The 16,259-nt window shown below is 42.6% G+C and overlaps 1 protein-coding gene across 5 annotated transcripts in view; it reads left to right on the top strand.

Moving 5' to 3' along the window:
* The first annotated feature begins 402 nt into the window (after positions 1-402).
* The window catches only part of macrod1 (mono-ADP ribosylhydrolase 1), a 110,992-nt gene continuing 95,135 nt past the window's right edge, over positions 403-16,259 (top strand). For 2 of the 5 annotated variants that reach the window (XR_009921714.1, XM_062393583.1), the window contains exons 1-3: positions 403-951; positions 1,726-1,824; positions 2,696-2,803. Coding sequence is in view for 4 of the 5 variants with exons in the window: in XM_062393583.1 (XP_062249567.1) it covers positions 558-951; positions 1,726-1,824; positions 2,696-2,803 (601 nt within the window). In the remaining variant the exon portion in view is untranslated. The remainder of the gene's footprint in view (positions 952-1,725; positions 1,825-2,695; positions 2,804-16,259) is intronic. The other 3 variants (XM_062393584.1, XM_062393582.1, XM_062393581.1) reach the window with 3 other exon arrangements.

The raw sequence follows: 16,259 nt of genomic DNA, 5'->3' as shown, positions 1-16,259 counted from the left end.
AATAAATATTCTGTAAATTGTAATTTCAATAAAATAAAAGACACATTTCAGATGTTTATAAAGTTTAAGAAACGCTCTGACATCGGTAAAATAATTATGTATAATTATAGTTAATTTTTGAAGGCGACCTCGGCGTTATTTCGTTGGCCTCGGCTCTCTCATGTCATGTGACTGAGGGGACGGGCTGTGTGAAATATACAATAAAAGTTGTATTGGCCACACTGTTACATTTCATTTTCTCTGGTTATAATATAAACGTTTGAAAAACAGCATTATACATCATGTTAACACATATTCACACGTTTTAAAATGAGTATTTCGAGTGACAGTTAACTGGCCACCCCCCCCCCCACCCCCTTTCTTGTAGATGGTAAATTCCACACGTTTTGCGTCCAAAAGAAAAATGGAACGTGGAAGCTGACTGTCCGACGTGCAGTGAAACGTCTGGTGCGTGGCTCGAACCGAAAACGAAACTGAACCGTGTGGCCGACATACGTCTCAGGTGAAGCTTCAGTAACTCGACCCGCTATCGCAGCTCCCCCTTCCCTGTTTCTAACATGGCGCAGCAAATATCAGCTCTACTTGCACATGTCAGAGCCCTGCCCCGCTCCTCCAGCTCCCTGCCCCGTTTCCGGGCCGACTTCCAGAGAGCCGCGGCCAAGTTCAAACACACAGCGGCTCCAGCATGGAAGCCAGCACCAAGTCCTCCCCGCGGCCATATTAACGCTGCCCTCCGAGCAGAGAAGTTCTCTACAGCAGCGGTGGCCGCTCTTTGGAAGTCCAGTCTGGGCCACGGGGGGAGGAGAGGCTGGCTGGGTAAGGTCGCCCTCGGTGCGGCGGTTGGAGTGACCACAGTCGCGCTGGTCAGGTGTCTCCACACCGGGAGCCTGTTCGCCATGCCCGTCAAAGTTAACCTGAACTCCGCGGAGGGAGACTGGAAGGAGACCAAGGGTGAGCCCGAGCCACGAAACCTGAGAAGATGCACATTTAAAAAGTGAAACTACCAGCCCCATGCATGAAAGATGAAGATGATGATGATGAGCTCAATTATCTAAGAGCTGTACATCACCTGAACGAGTACAATTTGTTTAAACACTTTCCTGAGTCAGAGTCGAGTTAGTTCACAAGATACCGTACAGTACTATAAGACACTTTAAATATAATTAGATTTATTTATTTATAAAGGGCTATGCTAGGGTAAAAAAATCCACAATTCATACAATTTATATGAACCACTCTAGTGAAAACATCAGTGGGTTTTTTTTTTGTCAATTTCTGCCAATTGATCCCTTTCACCTAAATCTTACACACTAGAGCTTTAAGGTTATAAGATGAAAACATGTTAACCTATCAGTAACATTTGAAAGTATTTCTCTTGACGTAAGGTGGAGCTTGATGAATATCAGTTGTACATTCATAAATGACAGACAGTCCATTGGCAGCACGTGGAGCAATCCCCTCGCGTCTATGTCCTGTTAAAACATCCAGAAGGTTTTTGCTGTCCTCAGCTGGCAGGCAGATACACCATTAACCCGGTAGATCGTGCTTTTGCTATGCCCTGAGATACCTGCATAAGAAGAAATATTTGCATGTATTGTTGAGTTTTGTACAAACATGCACACACACACTCACAGGGGTGAAAATAGTACCCAGCTCATGGCTATGTCAGCCCACAACGTAACAAATATCTCGCTATCTGGTCTCTATCTTCATTATATACCTCAGATATCTTGCTGTCTCTGTCAGTGAAGGACCGGCGTAAACACTACAGGACGTCTAACTTTGTGCCATTGGACGACATCCCAGTGTGGACCCCCACTGCAGGTCAGAAAGCCAACATCAGTCGAAGTCACTGTCTTGTTTACTCAGGAGTGGGGAGCTGTGGTGGTGAAACTCTCTCGAAGTGAAGTAAAGACATGTGTATAAGTGTTATTTGGCTTTTGACCTCACTACATCGAAGAACTTATACAATTCTACACCAAGAGCATATCAAGAATTTATGATCAACACAGAGACTTTGAAGCACCTTGTTTTCAATATGCAATATAAATGTTTATGCATAAATAGTGTATAGTGCATAGTGTGCTTGATGAGTAAACTCTTTTCACTTTACAATACAGCAGATATTTAAGCGCTGTCATGATATTGCTATCCAAGTTGCTCTGATGCTGTAGCTATTGTCATGCATTGGCTAGGTTGTCTTAATTTAGCTATAACATGTCCTCTTTATCGCTGAAGACCAGGAACTGTGGTTGATAAGAGGTAATGGAATCACATTTGTCTTTATAATTCATAAATCATAAATTGCAAGATATCACTAATGTAAAGTCTCTGTTATAATTAATATTTTTTTATAAATGAGTCTGGCTGAGTAGATCTGGTTATGTAAAAAAATGTGTGGGACTGTGTTGGGAAGATTCAATGTCAAGTATCAGTAAGGATAACAGTTCCTACAAATTCAAGAGGAGAGTGAAGCTGCCAGTCAAACCCAATTTGTCCACACCCACATAAGAGGTCTAATCACAAATCACTTGTGTGGGTGGACTATCGGCGTCCAGCGGCTTTAATTTTGTTATTTCGATGTTAGGTATGGGACCAAACTACCAACACACGTCCCTTGTGTAAATTTACCTGATAAAAAATGACCCATCATCAGACTGAATGTTCATCCTGTATTTCTGTGTCTCATTGTCAGGTGGTTCTGAGCCAAGCCGCTATCAGAGGAATGAGAAGTTTGACCAGAAGATTTCCCTCTACAGTGGTGACATCACCAAGCTGGAGATTGATGCTATTGTTAATGCAGGTAGGTGTGTGTGTGTGTGTAAGTGAATGTTCTTAGTTGAAACAGTGAGGGGGTTTGTCATCCAACATGGTCACAGAGGATCTATTTTTACACATGTATAATAAAAATGTAAAATGGCATAAGGCACGGTTTTCTTTCATTTTTATTTCCACTATTTGCTGCAAAAGTCATAGTTTTCATCGGGGAAAAGAGAAAACTCATGCACGAGAATAATATGAATAAGAAAGCCATCCAGTTGGAAATATGAGAACGGATTAGGGATTTAAAGCTTGGTGCTAAACTGAGCACAGCCTCTGTTCCCTTTGTGCAGTGCTGTGCATGTACTGTACACAAATATAGCACAAAACACCTGAGAGGGCGGTTTGTGCTGTGATCATGGGTGATGCTTTCTGTGTGTGTGGGAGGGACTGATACAAGCTTTTATATGGTAACCAAAATACTGGGAAGTTTGCTTCGAACTAGTGTATAGTACAGAAAAATAAAAGAATGGCAGAATGTTTGAGAATCAGAGGGAATGGAATCCAAAGCAGACAAAGCAACACAAAGGATCGATGAGAAATCTCAGTCCTGAAAAGATTATGGGCTGACTCCTTTGAAATGGATCAATGTTAATTTTAAAAGCCCAAACAAACTGTAGCTTCTGGTGTTTTGTGAGGGTATAACCATGATAGTCAAGTGTCAATGAGCACAGCTAGTCCTACATTTTGTTTGGGTACCGCAAAATAATCTGTACTAGTGCATATGTCCTCGAAGGGCGTTGATGGTTTATTTTTGTTTTGTTTACGTAGTTTCCTCTAGTAATTTGTCCTGGGATACAACTTCTTTATTGGGAAGAAACCATTAATTACCTAGCGCTGCAACAACTAATTAATTTAATTATCAATTAACTAGTTGATTTCTTTTTTTCAATTAATGAATTTATTGTTGTGGTCAATTAAATGTAAAAAAAAATAGCTTAAATTTTCCCATTGGAAGTTTTTAGAAGAAAAAGTCAACACCCCAAAGGTATTCATTAAAAAAAAACTCGAACTAATGTGTTTGCATAATTAAGCAACTCCAGCATTAGATGGATCATCAATTTGTTGAAGATACATTTTCTGTCTAAACTTATATATTTTTGAACTATTTTAATGTGGAGCCTCCTTGTTACTATGTCAAAAAAACTAATTCAAGTGCTGAAATGAAACACAAGTTAATAAAAATTCAAATATCAGGAATTGTTACTAAGGGAAGATACTTACAAATGCTGAGCTCTGATAAATTTGGGCTTTTCGTAGACAAATCAATGTAATACAGAGTAATTAAATAGTGCGCAAACACTGTAACTTTAGTCATTGTAGCAGTTGAATAACAAGTATAATATATAGCCAACACCAAAAGCTAATAATGGCGCAAGTGCTACTGAGTAGTCTGAGCCTAATAAAGCTTTAATAAAGAAGTAATTTAATCTCTAACCATTGTGTCCTTGTTAAAAAGCTTTTATTTTTTATTTTTCAGAATTTACTCCTTTTAAGTTGTTACTTTCACCGCAAGCATCAAGAAAGATTAGGGTCTTTCTTTTGGACACTAGATGGGGCCACAAACCTGTTCATGCACTGAAGGCCTTTTCCCACAAGGCTCTTTGGCCCTTTGGGAGAAATGTAATCGGCGTCTTGGCACAGACTAGTATTGGGGGGGAGTGAGGCAGGCCAGCACGCCTAAATGATGCTTGATGATGAGGCTGTAGCAGAAAATGATAGATTTCCAATGGCAGCTGACTGTCAGCAGGTGCATGCTGTGCCAGCATCCAGTGAATGTTTTGATCGTTGACTCTCATTTATGACATTACTGCTTGTGCGTGCTCTGGCAAGCGTTCATTAATGCATCTGCCTACAAATTTTTAAGTAATTATGTGTGTACGTGCAGCGGGCGATTGTAATTTGTCTCTGAGCGGCTGAAGAGGCGACTTTGTCCCGTGTTTTACTGGAGCTTTTACAGAGTCGCACGATGCAAAGTAGCACGGAATTAACAAGAGGAAACTGCCAGTAAAGTGTCGTTTAGCAGAGAGAGGACGAGGCAAGGTGAGGGAGGGAGAGTGGAAAACACAACAGTGCCAGAGGAAACATGACTGAGAGACGGTCAGCACACACCAGCTGACAAAAAGCATGCAGAGTCTGGAGGAGTGAAAAGACGTTAAAAGAGAGGCGGGGGGGGGGGGGGGGGGGGACAAAGGCTTGTATTTAAATCTCGGACTGCATTGCCATGGCAACAAGCAGGTACAGGGTACCCTCAAAGGACTTTTGGGCAGCGCGGCCAGTTCATCCTTTTCTGTGTGACTGATTGGTCGGCCGGCTGACTGTCTTTGTGGTCATTTTGTTGACTAAGTGGCTGACCTTTTCATTTGATGACTAACTGAACTTACTGAATGACTAAGAGGCTCAGAGAGTCGCAGTTAAAGAGATAAGCCGTTAAAAAAAAAAAAAAACAGGGAGCAGCAAACGAACATCGAGGGGAAAGAGAAAAGTGAAGGTTAGTCACGCTCGTTTAGAAAATGACTGGAACAGCAGAGCTCCAGCATTACAGAGCAGCCACCCTGCACCTGTGGTTTTTGACATGTGGAGGGGAGTGTTGCAGAATTCTGTTCGGGCTGCTCTGAAAGGCCTTGAAGCATCATTTAGCCTCTGAGGCAGCAAACATTCAATTGAAGCCAACTGTGGCCAATTATATGCGATACTGACAGACTGGTCGGCAGGTTGGGAGGGTGGGTGGGGGGCTTCCAGGTCTGGCTGGTGGTGAGCAGTTGACTGCACACACACTAAAACACACGGGTATGGATGCATACAGAGACGCCCACGCACACCGTGGGCGGATCCATGCAGCTACACAGATACAGAGGCATCTGTGGATTAACAGGTGGGAACTTGGTTATTTGCTGCTCCCGCCTGCTTCCTCCTCAGTCAGAACTCATCGATCAGGTGAGCAGGGCGTTGCGGGGAGGCCGGGCGGCCGCTGTTTGCCATTTGTGTCGCTCTCAATAAAGATTGGATTTACAGTAACTCTCCACTCCTCCTCCTTATCCTCCACTTCTCCTCCTGCCCCTCCACTCCCTCTCTCCCACTCTCCCTCCACACTTTTACAGCCCCTGGCTCCTGCCCACTCCTATAAAACACTATAAACGTAAAAACCCACAAGCACTTAAGAGCCGTCCTGGTGAGGAGAGGGGGGAGGCGGGCGGGAGGGGAGGAGGGTGTAGGGGGGAGGGGCAGAAACATCCTCCTTTTTACACCCCTCAATCACTCCGCCCGGAGAAGGAGAGCGAGATGGAGGGGAGGATATATTGTCTCTGATGGGCTAGCTGATTAAGATGGATTGCACAATGAAATGTCGTTGGGCTGATGAGATCTAGGAGTGTGCGTGCATGTGTGAGAGTGTGTGTGTGTTTGTGTGTGTGTGTGTGTGTGTGTGTGTGCGCACAACATCTCAGCAGCTAACTTTGCATTAAAACCTTTTTCCAAATTGATTAAATGCAAATTTGCTTAGCTCTACTGAGCTGTATTTATACTCGCAAAAAGTTTTATTCCTCATTTCCATTCTAGCACTTACTGTACTTTCAGCCGCTATGCACTGTTTACTGTGTGTAACATTATTTGCTACTTATTTTGGCATCCCCATTTCTCAGGATAGAACCAAAGTTTAATAGAAAAATATTTAAAAACTGGACCGGTCAAACCTCTTGGTATTTTTGTGAAATGTCCTTTTCTCCAGGGGCGCTAACCATGTGTGAGAGGAGGCTGATAAATCTTTAAGGCTCGACTGTAAAAAACTGTCCCTAAAATTAAGCCGTGCACCGTCAAATGATAAAGAATATTCTGCTCCGGTCTCAGTCTTTACAGCTGAACCACTTGTCATCGTCACAATTTTTGCTTGCTGGGAGTCTCTGGGAGTGTGTGTGCTTGTGTGTGTGTATATACCGGACTGTGTGTGTGTGTTGCACCTGTGCACATGTGCTTGAATGTAAAGGCAAGATCACATACATGCAGAGTATGTGTGCATGTGCGCACCTGTGCACAGCTGCACCTGCTTGTGGCAGAAACAGTGTGCATAATCCTAGCCTTATGAATGCCAGTGTGCAGTATAATGTCTGGTGCATGAGTGGCTTGTGCATTTTGTGTGCACTCTGCAGGTATCATGTGCTTGTGTATGTGCACGAGATAGGTTCTCCAGGGTTTTCTTCTGCAGGTCAGAGATAAAGCTATTGGTTGGCACTGTAAACGCACTCACTGGGGCAACAGCTGAGAGATACAAGATTAGGTCCAATAGTTTTCCTGCCCTGCAGGTGACAGCAGTATGAGAGAGCGAGAGAGAAGGAGCATCTATACACTACACTATAACTTCCTCACAGATAAGAAACCTGTAAAGGAAGCACTGATGGATGGATGAGGAGATGGATGCAAGGACAGTAAGTTGACAGACAAGGAGGGATAAGGGTCAGGAAGCAGCTGAAGGGCAACAACACTTAATGTCTCAGCTGCAAATTCCACAAAAATACATCATGTTACCTTCAGCACGGCAACACACGGTGATGAACGTTTTTAGAAAAGGAACGCGGCGGGTCAGGAGTTTGAGCGTTTCCTCAGAGATGTCTGGAAATTTTCGGCACAAACAAGCCTGTTATGACTTATGGCAGGCTTGAAAAGTTCAGTGATATTTACAGAGTTAACCTGACACGCTAATCAAAGCCTGAAGCTTGACTCATCTGGAACAATAATAAAGGTTTGAACGTGTATTTGTTGCAAAGGTCAGATGCTGACTCAGGTCAAAGTCACATGACAGTTTCAAATATGACAAATCAAGCTGCTTGTACTGTGATCAATGTAAGAAGCAGACAATGGCGAAAGAACAACAGTCAGGTCCTTTATGAGCGGAGTGTTAGCTGTGAAATAGTACGTCTGCTTTTCCCTCTGAAACACAATTTATTCCTTAAGTGTTTTTTTTTAGAGCTACAACAATTAAACATAATATTAACCTGCATTTTTTGTAATGTTTGGCTAAAGCCAAAATAAGAAACTTTATCGGTTTCCAGTTTTTATGATTTTAGTGGAGGTGGTCTCTTTTGTAAAAGGTGTCCGTCTTTAACTGCACTGTGGGCCTATGTGTAATATGTAAGCCTATAGCAATGCAATTATGTTAAACTGATCTGAAACAATGAAATGGTTAAAAAACAGTACATAAAAATATGTGTCATCTTGTACGTACATCAGTAAAGTAACTTTCCTATATCGGCTTAATTTTTCATTATTACAATGCTCTATATTAGGATGGATGCATGGGGCAGTCATCAATAATTCAACATCAGTGTTTTTTGAGCTTGGATGCTTCCATTGGCTGCAATATATATTCCACCCAGCGGTGGAGCATCTTTTATTGATTCCAGTGGAGTCCATGGCTGATGATGGCTGATAGCTGTAGTGGGGCAGGCTGGGGGGGTTATATAGAGGATGAAGAGATGCGGGTGTTCAGAAGACATGGATGACTGGCCCCGGACAGACAGGCAGACAAGCAGCAGGGCATCGACTTGAACAGCTGGAGCAGAAGGGCGAGAGGCCTGTGCTCAGTGCTCCTGTTTGGTGATTCCAGGAGGATAAAATAGGCAGACCCTTTGCTCTGCAGGTAGAGCCCCTTACGTGAGCTTTACCTTACCGTGGCATGGCGTCATATTCCTTCTGCGAGGCTTCACTGATTCTCAGCTGGCTTTGTCAACGGGGCTTAGCGATGTGCTTGGGGCCAACATCAGCCTGGCAGACGTCCCCGCTGTCGCCACGCTGCTACAGTGTATATGGCAGATTGTCAGGCCTGACTTGTTGTTCTAAATTGCTTCAGAGCAGCTAAAATTATTTCCAGGTTTAACTTGAGCTACATTTTTCCTACCTGGATGGAGTAATAGGGGACATACAGTGGCAATATTTGCTTACTTAACCACTTTAGAAGGGATTTTACAACATCAAGCCAAGGATTATTGCTACAGTATGTTCTCCGGTTGCTTGTGCTTAAGCTGTTGATTCTGTTCACTTTAAGTATTTACACCATGTAGCAACTATCCGATTATTATCCAGTTGTGTAGTATTTTATTCTGCTTACAAATGAATGTTTTCAAGGCAGCATTTCATCTATTGACAATAAAGTCAGTCGGCTCCATTCACTGCTTGTATTATCTAAGCGAAGGGCTTCAAGCTCAGGAGTGAACGCAGCCTATACACACTGAGGATGAGCGACCTAACGACTTAACAGTGTAGGTGATAGCTGAAGGCTCAGGCTGTGACTGAGGTTAACATCTTACTTTGTGTTAATAAGAAACGACACGTGTTAGGTTGTTACCTTTTTGAACGTAATTGCCGTCCGTGAGCCGAACAACTTTTTTTTTAACTTGTTGTGTTTGGTTGCCAGGGAAGGTTTCCAAATCCAGGAGCAGCAATTGAAAACTGAAGCTTTTTGCTTAAAGTTTGCAAGTGTTGGGAAATCAGAGACGTAGACAGTGACGCAATGATGTGGCTTTACAGCAGCTTTTGCCCGTAGACATTCAAACTGGTTCTTAAACCGTTTGCCAGTGGAATCAGCTAAGAACCAGCACTAGAGCTTGGCTCACTTTGGTGGAAAAGGGGTCACTTAGACTGAGTTAGCAGACACGATCACTAGTGGTCACTCGAGACACATGTAGAAGCATTCTAATGCCAGGTGTGAAATCACGTGCTCGGAGCTGTCGGGTTGTGATTAAAGACGCATGTTAACGACATGTATGAGCAGGGTCTCTGTCATCGAGTCGCTTATCTGGAGTTTTAATCAAGGGAGGCAAGTTGTTGTGATCTACCCGTCTCTGGTAGTACCAGGAGCCCGAGGAGGTGACGAGAAGCCCACAACAGAGACTCCTCGTGCTGCCGAGGTCCCACAGGCTCCACACTGTGCGCTCTCTGTCGCTCCCTCTGCTGCAGTCACCATTCATCTCCCCCACAGCTCTTGTCAGCTCCTCTTAGGATAGGCTCATATTACAAGATGCAAAATGTCACACCAAGTTTCAGTCGCAGACAAATATTTTAAGTGTGTGTGTGTGTGTGTGTGTGTGTTCTAAGAAATCCTTAAAATAGATGCTATAAAACTGGTCTGAGCCTGTTTTTTGTGCAGTGCTTAGATTAAAATCTGATTAAATTAAAATATTTCTTACTTAGGTACTTCTCATACCTTTCATCTTCAGTTAATTAAAAATTAATTTAGCTAGAGTTGTATTGTTTACTCAAACCCTAAAATGAGTACCCGCGCTGCTGTTAACAAGCAAAGCAGGTTACCCATCCCTCATGATCTGCACTTTGTCTCCCCGCCGTAGTAACTGGACTCACTTCCTTACCTCTAGTTCCTATAGCAGCAACCCCCCCAAGCTGACTTTGTGTTTTGTGAAGCAGCCCTAATGGACATATTCTCACAATGTGCCTGTCAACTGTCGGTACACTCACACACTTACAGAGGCATTGCTGATTCTGCTTTAGTTTCAGAGTAAATAAGATGTGCTGTCAAAACTTTGCTCCGTGGTGGCCACCTCTCCACTCTACCTACCAGCTCATAAAACCAGGACAAAATGACTGGGTTAAGCATCAAACAGAGTGTGACAAATGGAAACATTAAACCCACCCACCTTTTTTTAGTGGGAAGAATAAAATGAGTAAGAGGGTTATATGCACCTGAGTAAATGTGGTCTGAATGGATTTAAATCCGCGAGGTCGACAGTAAGCAGGGAGGCGATTGGCAGTGTCAAAGGCCATGTACAGATATAGCTGTTATCAGACGTGAAGAGTGGCAAATGTCTGCACAATATGGTCAGGATATTCTAGGAGGAACGCAGCAGGAGATAGTCTGAGTCAGATGTGTTCACAACAGCAGGGAAATGTCTGCAATAATCAGGTGAGGGGTCGTACCTGGGTAGAGCAAGCAGGAGGCAGGACCTGACTGAAATCCCTGGCTATCACCGGCGTCGGCCCTTATCACCAAAAGCCCTTAAATCTCATTGTCCTTCCAAGTTGACATCTTCATCTGCGTCTTCTACATGTATGACACTCCTGAGATATTTGTTTCCTTCTGCAGGTGTTTTACAGTTTCTGCGTTTGTGATGTATTTGAAATCACTTGCTCATGGTGAATTCTCTGGATGTTTTTCGTTCTGTATTCTCACGTCGACACACTGTGTTCTCACAGACGGGGTCTGAAAGTTTGGATTTAACAAAATCACATTTTATTATGCAAGCCAATACTCGTCGGTTTGTTGATGGAGCAGCTGTTTAGTGCTGAATTAGACTTCTCATATTAGCTGGGTGGTCAACAGCCTCACTGTTTACATACCAGACAAAGAATAATGGCAACCAGTAAACATTAAGCTATTTTTACTTATACAATATACTGCATGATTACCAATTATCAAAATAGCTGCTGCATAATTTTAAGTCAATCAAATAAAAAACCTAATTGACGAAGACTTGCCTTATACAGGTACTGTTGCCCAAGTCATCGTGTTGTAGAATGGTGTTTAAAAATTAGTGCAGAGGCATCTTTGATTCTAAGCCACAAAGAGCAGTGACAAATACATCTCTACATCTTTATATCTGTGGATTAAATGTGTAAAAACAGCTGCTAAAGTCTCCAATATCCATGTTTTTATACAGGATATTTTTCTTCTGAAAGAGATGACTGGACTTTATGGAAGCTGTGGATATCAAAAGGTTGTCTGTAGAACTGTTTGGTGTCAAATCTAAATAAAAATGTTAGTTTTGTAGCACGAAGGAACCTTGGTTTCTGTATAGACTATGTACCAGTAAAATAGCTTCTGAGCTTCCATCTAAGTTATAGTCGTTTCTCTGAGCATCTTTTTTTGAATTTTGAATAAATATTCTTTATGATTTAAAAATGCTTATCGTATGACTTCAATTTCCGAACTTACATTTGTAAACCCTCCTGAAGTGGTTCATTTTTGATGGTAACAGCTGCAGAAGTTTTTCATATCTTTAAGACTTTAGATGATGAGCTCCACCATTGTCAGGAATCATACTCTAAATGCTTCAAATTCACCTTTCACAAAAAGGTGACCGACATTTGTTTTATGTGCAGCCATAGATCTCTGCTGTTTTTTTTTAGAATTCAGTCTCTACATTTATACATTTTGACCCTTGTCTTTTCTTAGATTATATCCAGACGCTTATATCTCATACTTTGAATCACAGCACTGGAGTTGTGTTGTCGTGTCCACTCTGTCTTCTTGTATTTGTGTCTTCGCTTGAATTGCGTGAATTCAAATGCATTAATTTCAACAGTGCCGCTGCTCTAGTTCTCCAGTCCAGATCTGTCCGAGTTCATTACGGTACAACTGTCAGAAAGACCACTCTGCTGGTCATTTGAGCAGTGACATTAATGCTCGCTGGGCACTGAAAATTTGGAGCTTTCAAGGTCCAGTGCCCTGAGTTTCCACGGCATGCTCCAATGTCCAGTTTGTGTCTCAATTTGAGTGGGAAGATGGAAGAAGAGCTTAACTGCTGGATTGTGCATCTCCAGAGTTTTGTCGTCTCGCCTTTCCCTTTTCCCTTTCCCACTCCATTTAGACATCATCACATCAAGGCTGTGACCTGAGAGGAGCGAGACACTGGCATTAGACAAACGTCCTCAGTTTACAGCTTCAGATTGATTTACACCCTGACACTGAGAAGTTAACATACCCTTGGAGAGTTAATCCCTAATGTTGTCCGAGTCGGTAAATAAATGGAACACGAAAGGCCAAACTGAAGGAGTTTGCAGAAAAGCTCATTTGTGCTAATTATTTCTCTCCCACCCCTCCCCTGTTAAAAGCTTTCCAACCCCTCCAATCAATCGCCACTTTAGTGGAGCAGGAAGAGATGGAGGAAGTGCGAGCCTCATTAGTCTGATTGGGCCGATGTGGGAGATGGAAAGAGATGGAGTGAATGAGCGAGTAAAAGAGAAAAGTAGTCAGCTTGATCATCAGCACTTGGTCCATCAGAATGTCTGTTCAAGGCATGTGCTGCGTTCAAGTGTGTTGGTTTGTTGTGCAGAGTTGTGACTCGCGGTGGGTCCGGAGATGATCCTCTGAAGGCTCCTGGTTTGAGTGGGAGGCCATTGATGGAGTTAGTGGTAGAGGTATTGCGGCTGTAGTATTTTGGTTCAACTCATGATTATGAATTGAATTTTTATTGAATAATGTAATGAGAATTTAATGGAAATCGTTTTTTTATTATAATCCTCACTGTCACGACACAATGATTTTTCTGTGGCTGGGCCAAAATATTCACAGAAATATTAACCCTTGATTTTAGGACACAGAGGAAGTGTGTCTGGCTCTGTGCAGAAGTTAGAACAGAGGAAAAGCTCCACACTTTGTCAAATTCAATCTTTAGATCTTCTCCTCTTTTCAAACCTTTGTGCCATTTTATCTACAGTATCCAGCACCTATTGGAATTGTGCTGATCAGATGTGTGTGTGCTTTTTGTCCCACATTTTCTTGCACAGTGCAACCAAAACAGAAAGAATGCGCACTTTTGTTTCCCCCGGTATTTATGAGTGGCTTTCCCCAGGTAGCGGAAATGACGGAATGATCCAACTCGGACAAAGAAAAAGAGCCCTGTTCTAGGAGGAGGCGTAAGAGAGGACGGAGAGTGATAGAAACTGAGGCAAAACAAGAGTGGACTGGGCATCTGAGGGCATTGCACTTGATGGAGCGAGCTGGCCTGTGCAACTGACCACATCTAAAAGCAAAAGTGTGTATACCTTGTGGTTCTTCACGGCCACAGTCGATGGAATCCCATCCTTCATGGCCGACTTCGGTCCAAAAACGTGTTGGGTCAGATTTTTTTGTACACGTGTGTGCTTTGGATTTTTAGTATAGCTCCTGAACTGCACTGAGCTCCAGGATGCACAGTGCAGGAGAAGAAGAGCTTATGAATGCAGTTCAGTGGTTAATATCTATGAGGCCATTCTGCATTAGCAGGCAACAAACGCATTTAAATTAAAGTTCAATAAACAAAGACTTAATCGAATTTTTTTATGTTTCCTTTTTTTCCCGTTATACATATTTATTTTCTCCTCTACGGCAGCTCTTGTGTCACATGTAAATCCAGTCTAAGCTTTGTTTATGCCCGGTCTTAAAAAGCATAGGCATTTTCCCTGCAAAACTGAGAGATGTATGACCACAGTAAATCCAGCAGAATACAGAATCAGCTTCTGTTAACATGGATCCATCTGTTATTTATGTGATCCTACCATAAATACATATGCAATGAGGGGAGATGCACACCTTGCAAATACTCTCTTGTCTGCTTCGTCAATTTGATTAATGCAGCAGTGGTACGTATGTTTTGCGGAATGTGTCACTTCTGTGCTGGACCAGACGGCCCTGTGTCTTTTGCAGGTCCTTGTTGTCTTGATACAAGTGTGTTACTTTTGGAACGGTCCATTTTTGATATAAGTGATGGAAGTAGTCGAGTGAAAAATGAAAGATAGTTTCAGAGAAGATCTACAAGTCTGACCTTCACTCCTCCGAATAACCGGCCAGTCAACATGTTGAGCAGATTTAAAAACAAGTAGTGTTGAAACACAGAAGATATGTCCAGGAAGAATCGAAAATGTTGGTCGATGTGATGGATAAAATGTTCAACAGTTTGGTAGCGGCAATGGAAAATACACTGCAAATAGAGATGCATGCCAAAGTGTCTCGAACTTCCCTCGGTGGCTGGCTGCAGTATAGGTCATAAAACCTGCCTCCATCATCTTAATGGATGGGACATAACAATTCAAACTTCACATCAAATACAGTGTCTCATAGATGCTTTCTGTCATTGTCAGTCGATTTTCTCACACTAAAGGCTGAGACTAACTTGTGTGTATTGGCTGGATCTTGATACCGCAGCTTCATCCCCCAATTGCTACTGTGCAGACTCGGGCTCCAAATGATATCGTCAGCGTCAGATATATTGTTTATATCCGGGATATTTTGGCTTCATTTCTGGATAGTGGCAGGAAGTGGAGACACATTGTCCAGCTTTATATACAGTCTATGACTGACTGGGAATGTGTATGGCAATGAGTTAATTTATCCAAGGATATCATAGATGGAAGCTAGTGTTATTCCATTAAGTCCTTTAAAAACCGAAGAATCTTCACATTTGTTTGAACACTTCTGAGGCTATTTCTCCGTCAAAATGGCTGACTAAATGTGACAGGGGCTATTGATATTACATAAAGTCCTCTGAGGTCTTGTGATAATAAAGTGTGACTTGTAAAGCAGCCAACTGCCAAACTTGTGTGTCTTCCCCTGTGTAGGGCAGAGTTCAATTTTCTGTGCAGCCTCACTTAATGCACTCCTTCGTGTAGCTATTATAATTTGCATCTGCAGTTCTTTATGACAATAATAGTGGGCCGTGTGCCCTTTTTTTTCAAATATTGGTTTTAGTGCCAGACACGTAATCAGTCCAGCATCGGGGTTTTGGCTCTGCATCCAAAGTCCTCGTCTCCTTGGCCGCTCAGGTCAAACACTTGTGCAGTGGTTAAAAAAAATAAAACACACACACACATTAATTGCGGCCACAATCGCCTGATAAATAGCTCTTTTAATGAGTTCATCAACCTCTGAAGATTGATGATTGAAGCTGTTTATTTACACTTTCGACATTTGAGTTCACGCCGTTTCACTGAACCAGCTGTGCAAATGTTTCTGAAGAGACCTGAGACACACACGAAACAAGAATCAAATTATGATATGGAAATTAAAAGCACATTTGGGAAGATTATCAACATTGTTGGCAGCGCTGTTTGAATAGTAGATAATGATAAAAGTATAATGCAGGCTGACAATGAGCCTCCATTTTCTCTCCTCTTTGTAATCACAGCTTAGTGTACAGAATACAAAGGACATATCATTGTAACCCTCGAAGCTAACCTAAGCTAATCATCGTAAGTCCTCTCCCACCGTCTCTGCATGCAAATACAAGGGGGCCTCATTGTCGGCTCACGTGTGCCCATCACAGATGCTGGTTTTGTCACATTATCACACACGGACACACAGAGGGAATACAGGGAGTACACATGGACCACACATAATTGCAATCTTGTAATTTTCTCTCAGGCGTTGTTGTGAAGTGGTGCCCGATGTGCATCCCGTCGGCCCCGCTGCATTATCAGAGCTTAGGAAATGACAGGGCTATTTATAGGAGCTATTTATCCACTTATCCTGTTGTTGCCATTGTCCACGGGTGTAAGTGGTTGCCCTGGTTAGGGCTGGACTGTGTCATCGTGTACAGTACGGTGTTTGCTTGAGTGGGACATGAGCCAGTGGATTCAGCTGTGCAGAGTTGTGTATGGTTTATTTCAAATATCCTTCACAGTTTATATGATGTTGGAAATTCAGAGGAGAGATTTGATATTTAGTTTTAGCCTGTAAT

This window comes from Platichthys flesus, chromosome 8, assembly GCF_949316205.1.
Source record: "Platichthys flesus chromosome 8, fPlaFle2.1, whole genome shotgun sequence".
Lineage (NCBI taxonomy): Eukaryota > Metazoa > Chordata > Actinopteri > Pleuronectiformes > Pleuronectidae > Platichthys > Platichthys flesus.
This window is presented reverse-complemented; position numbering and strand designations above follow the sequence as displayed.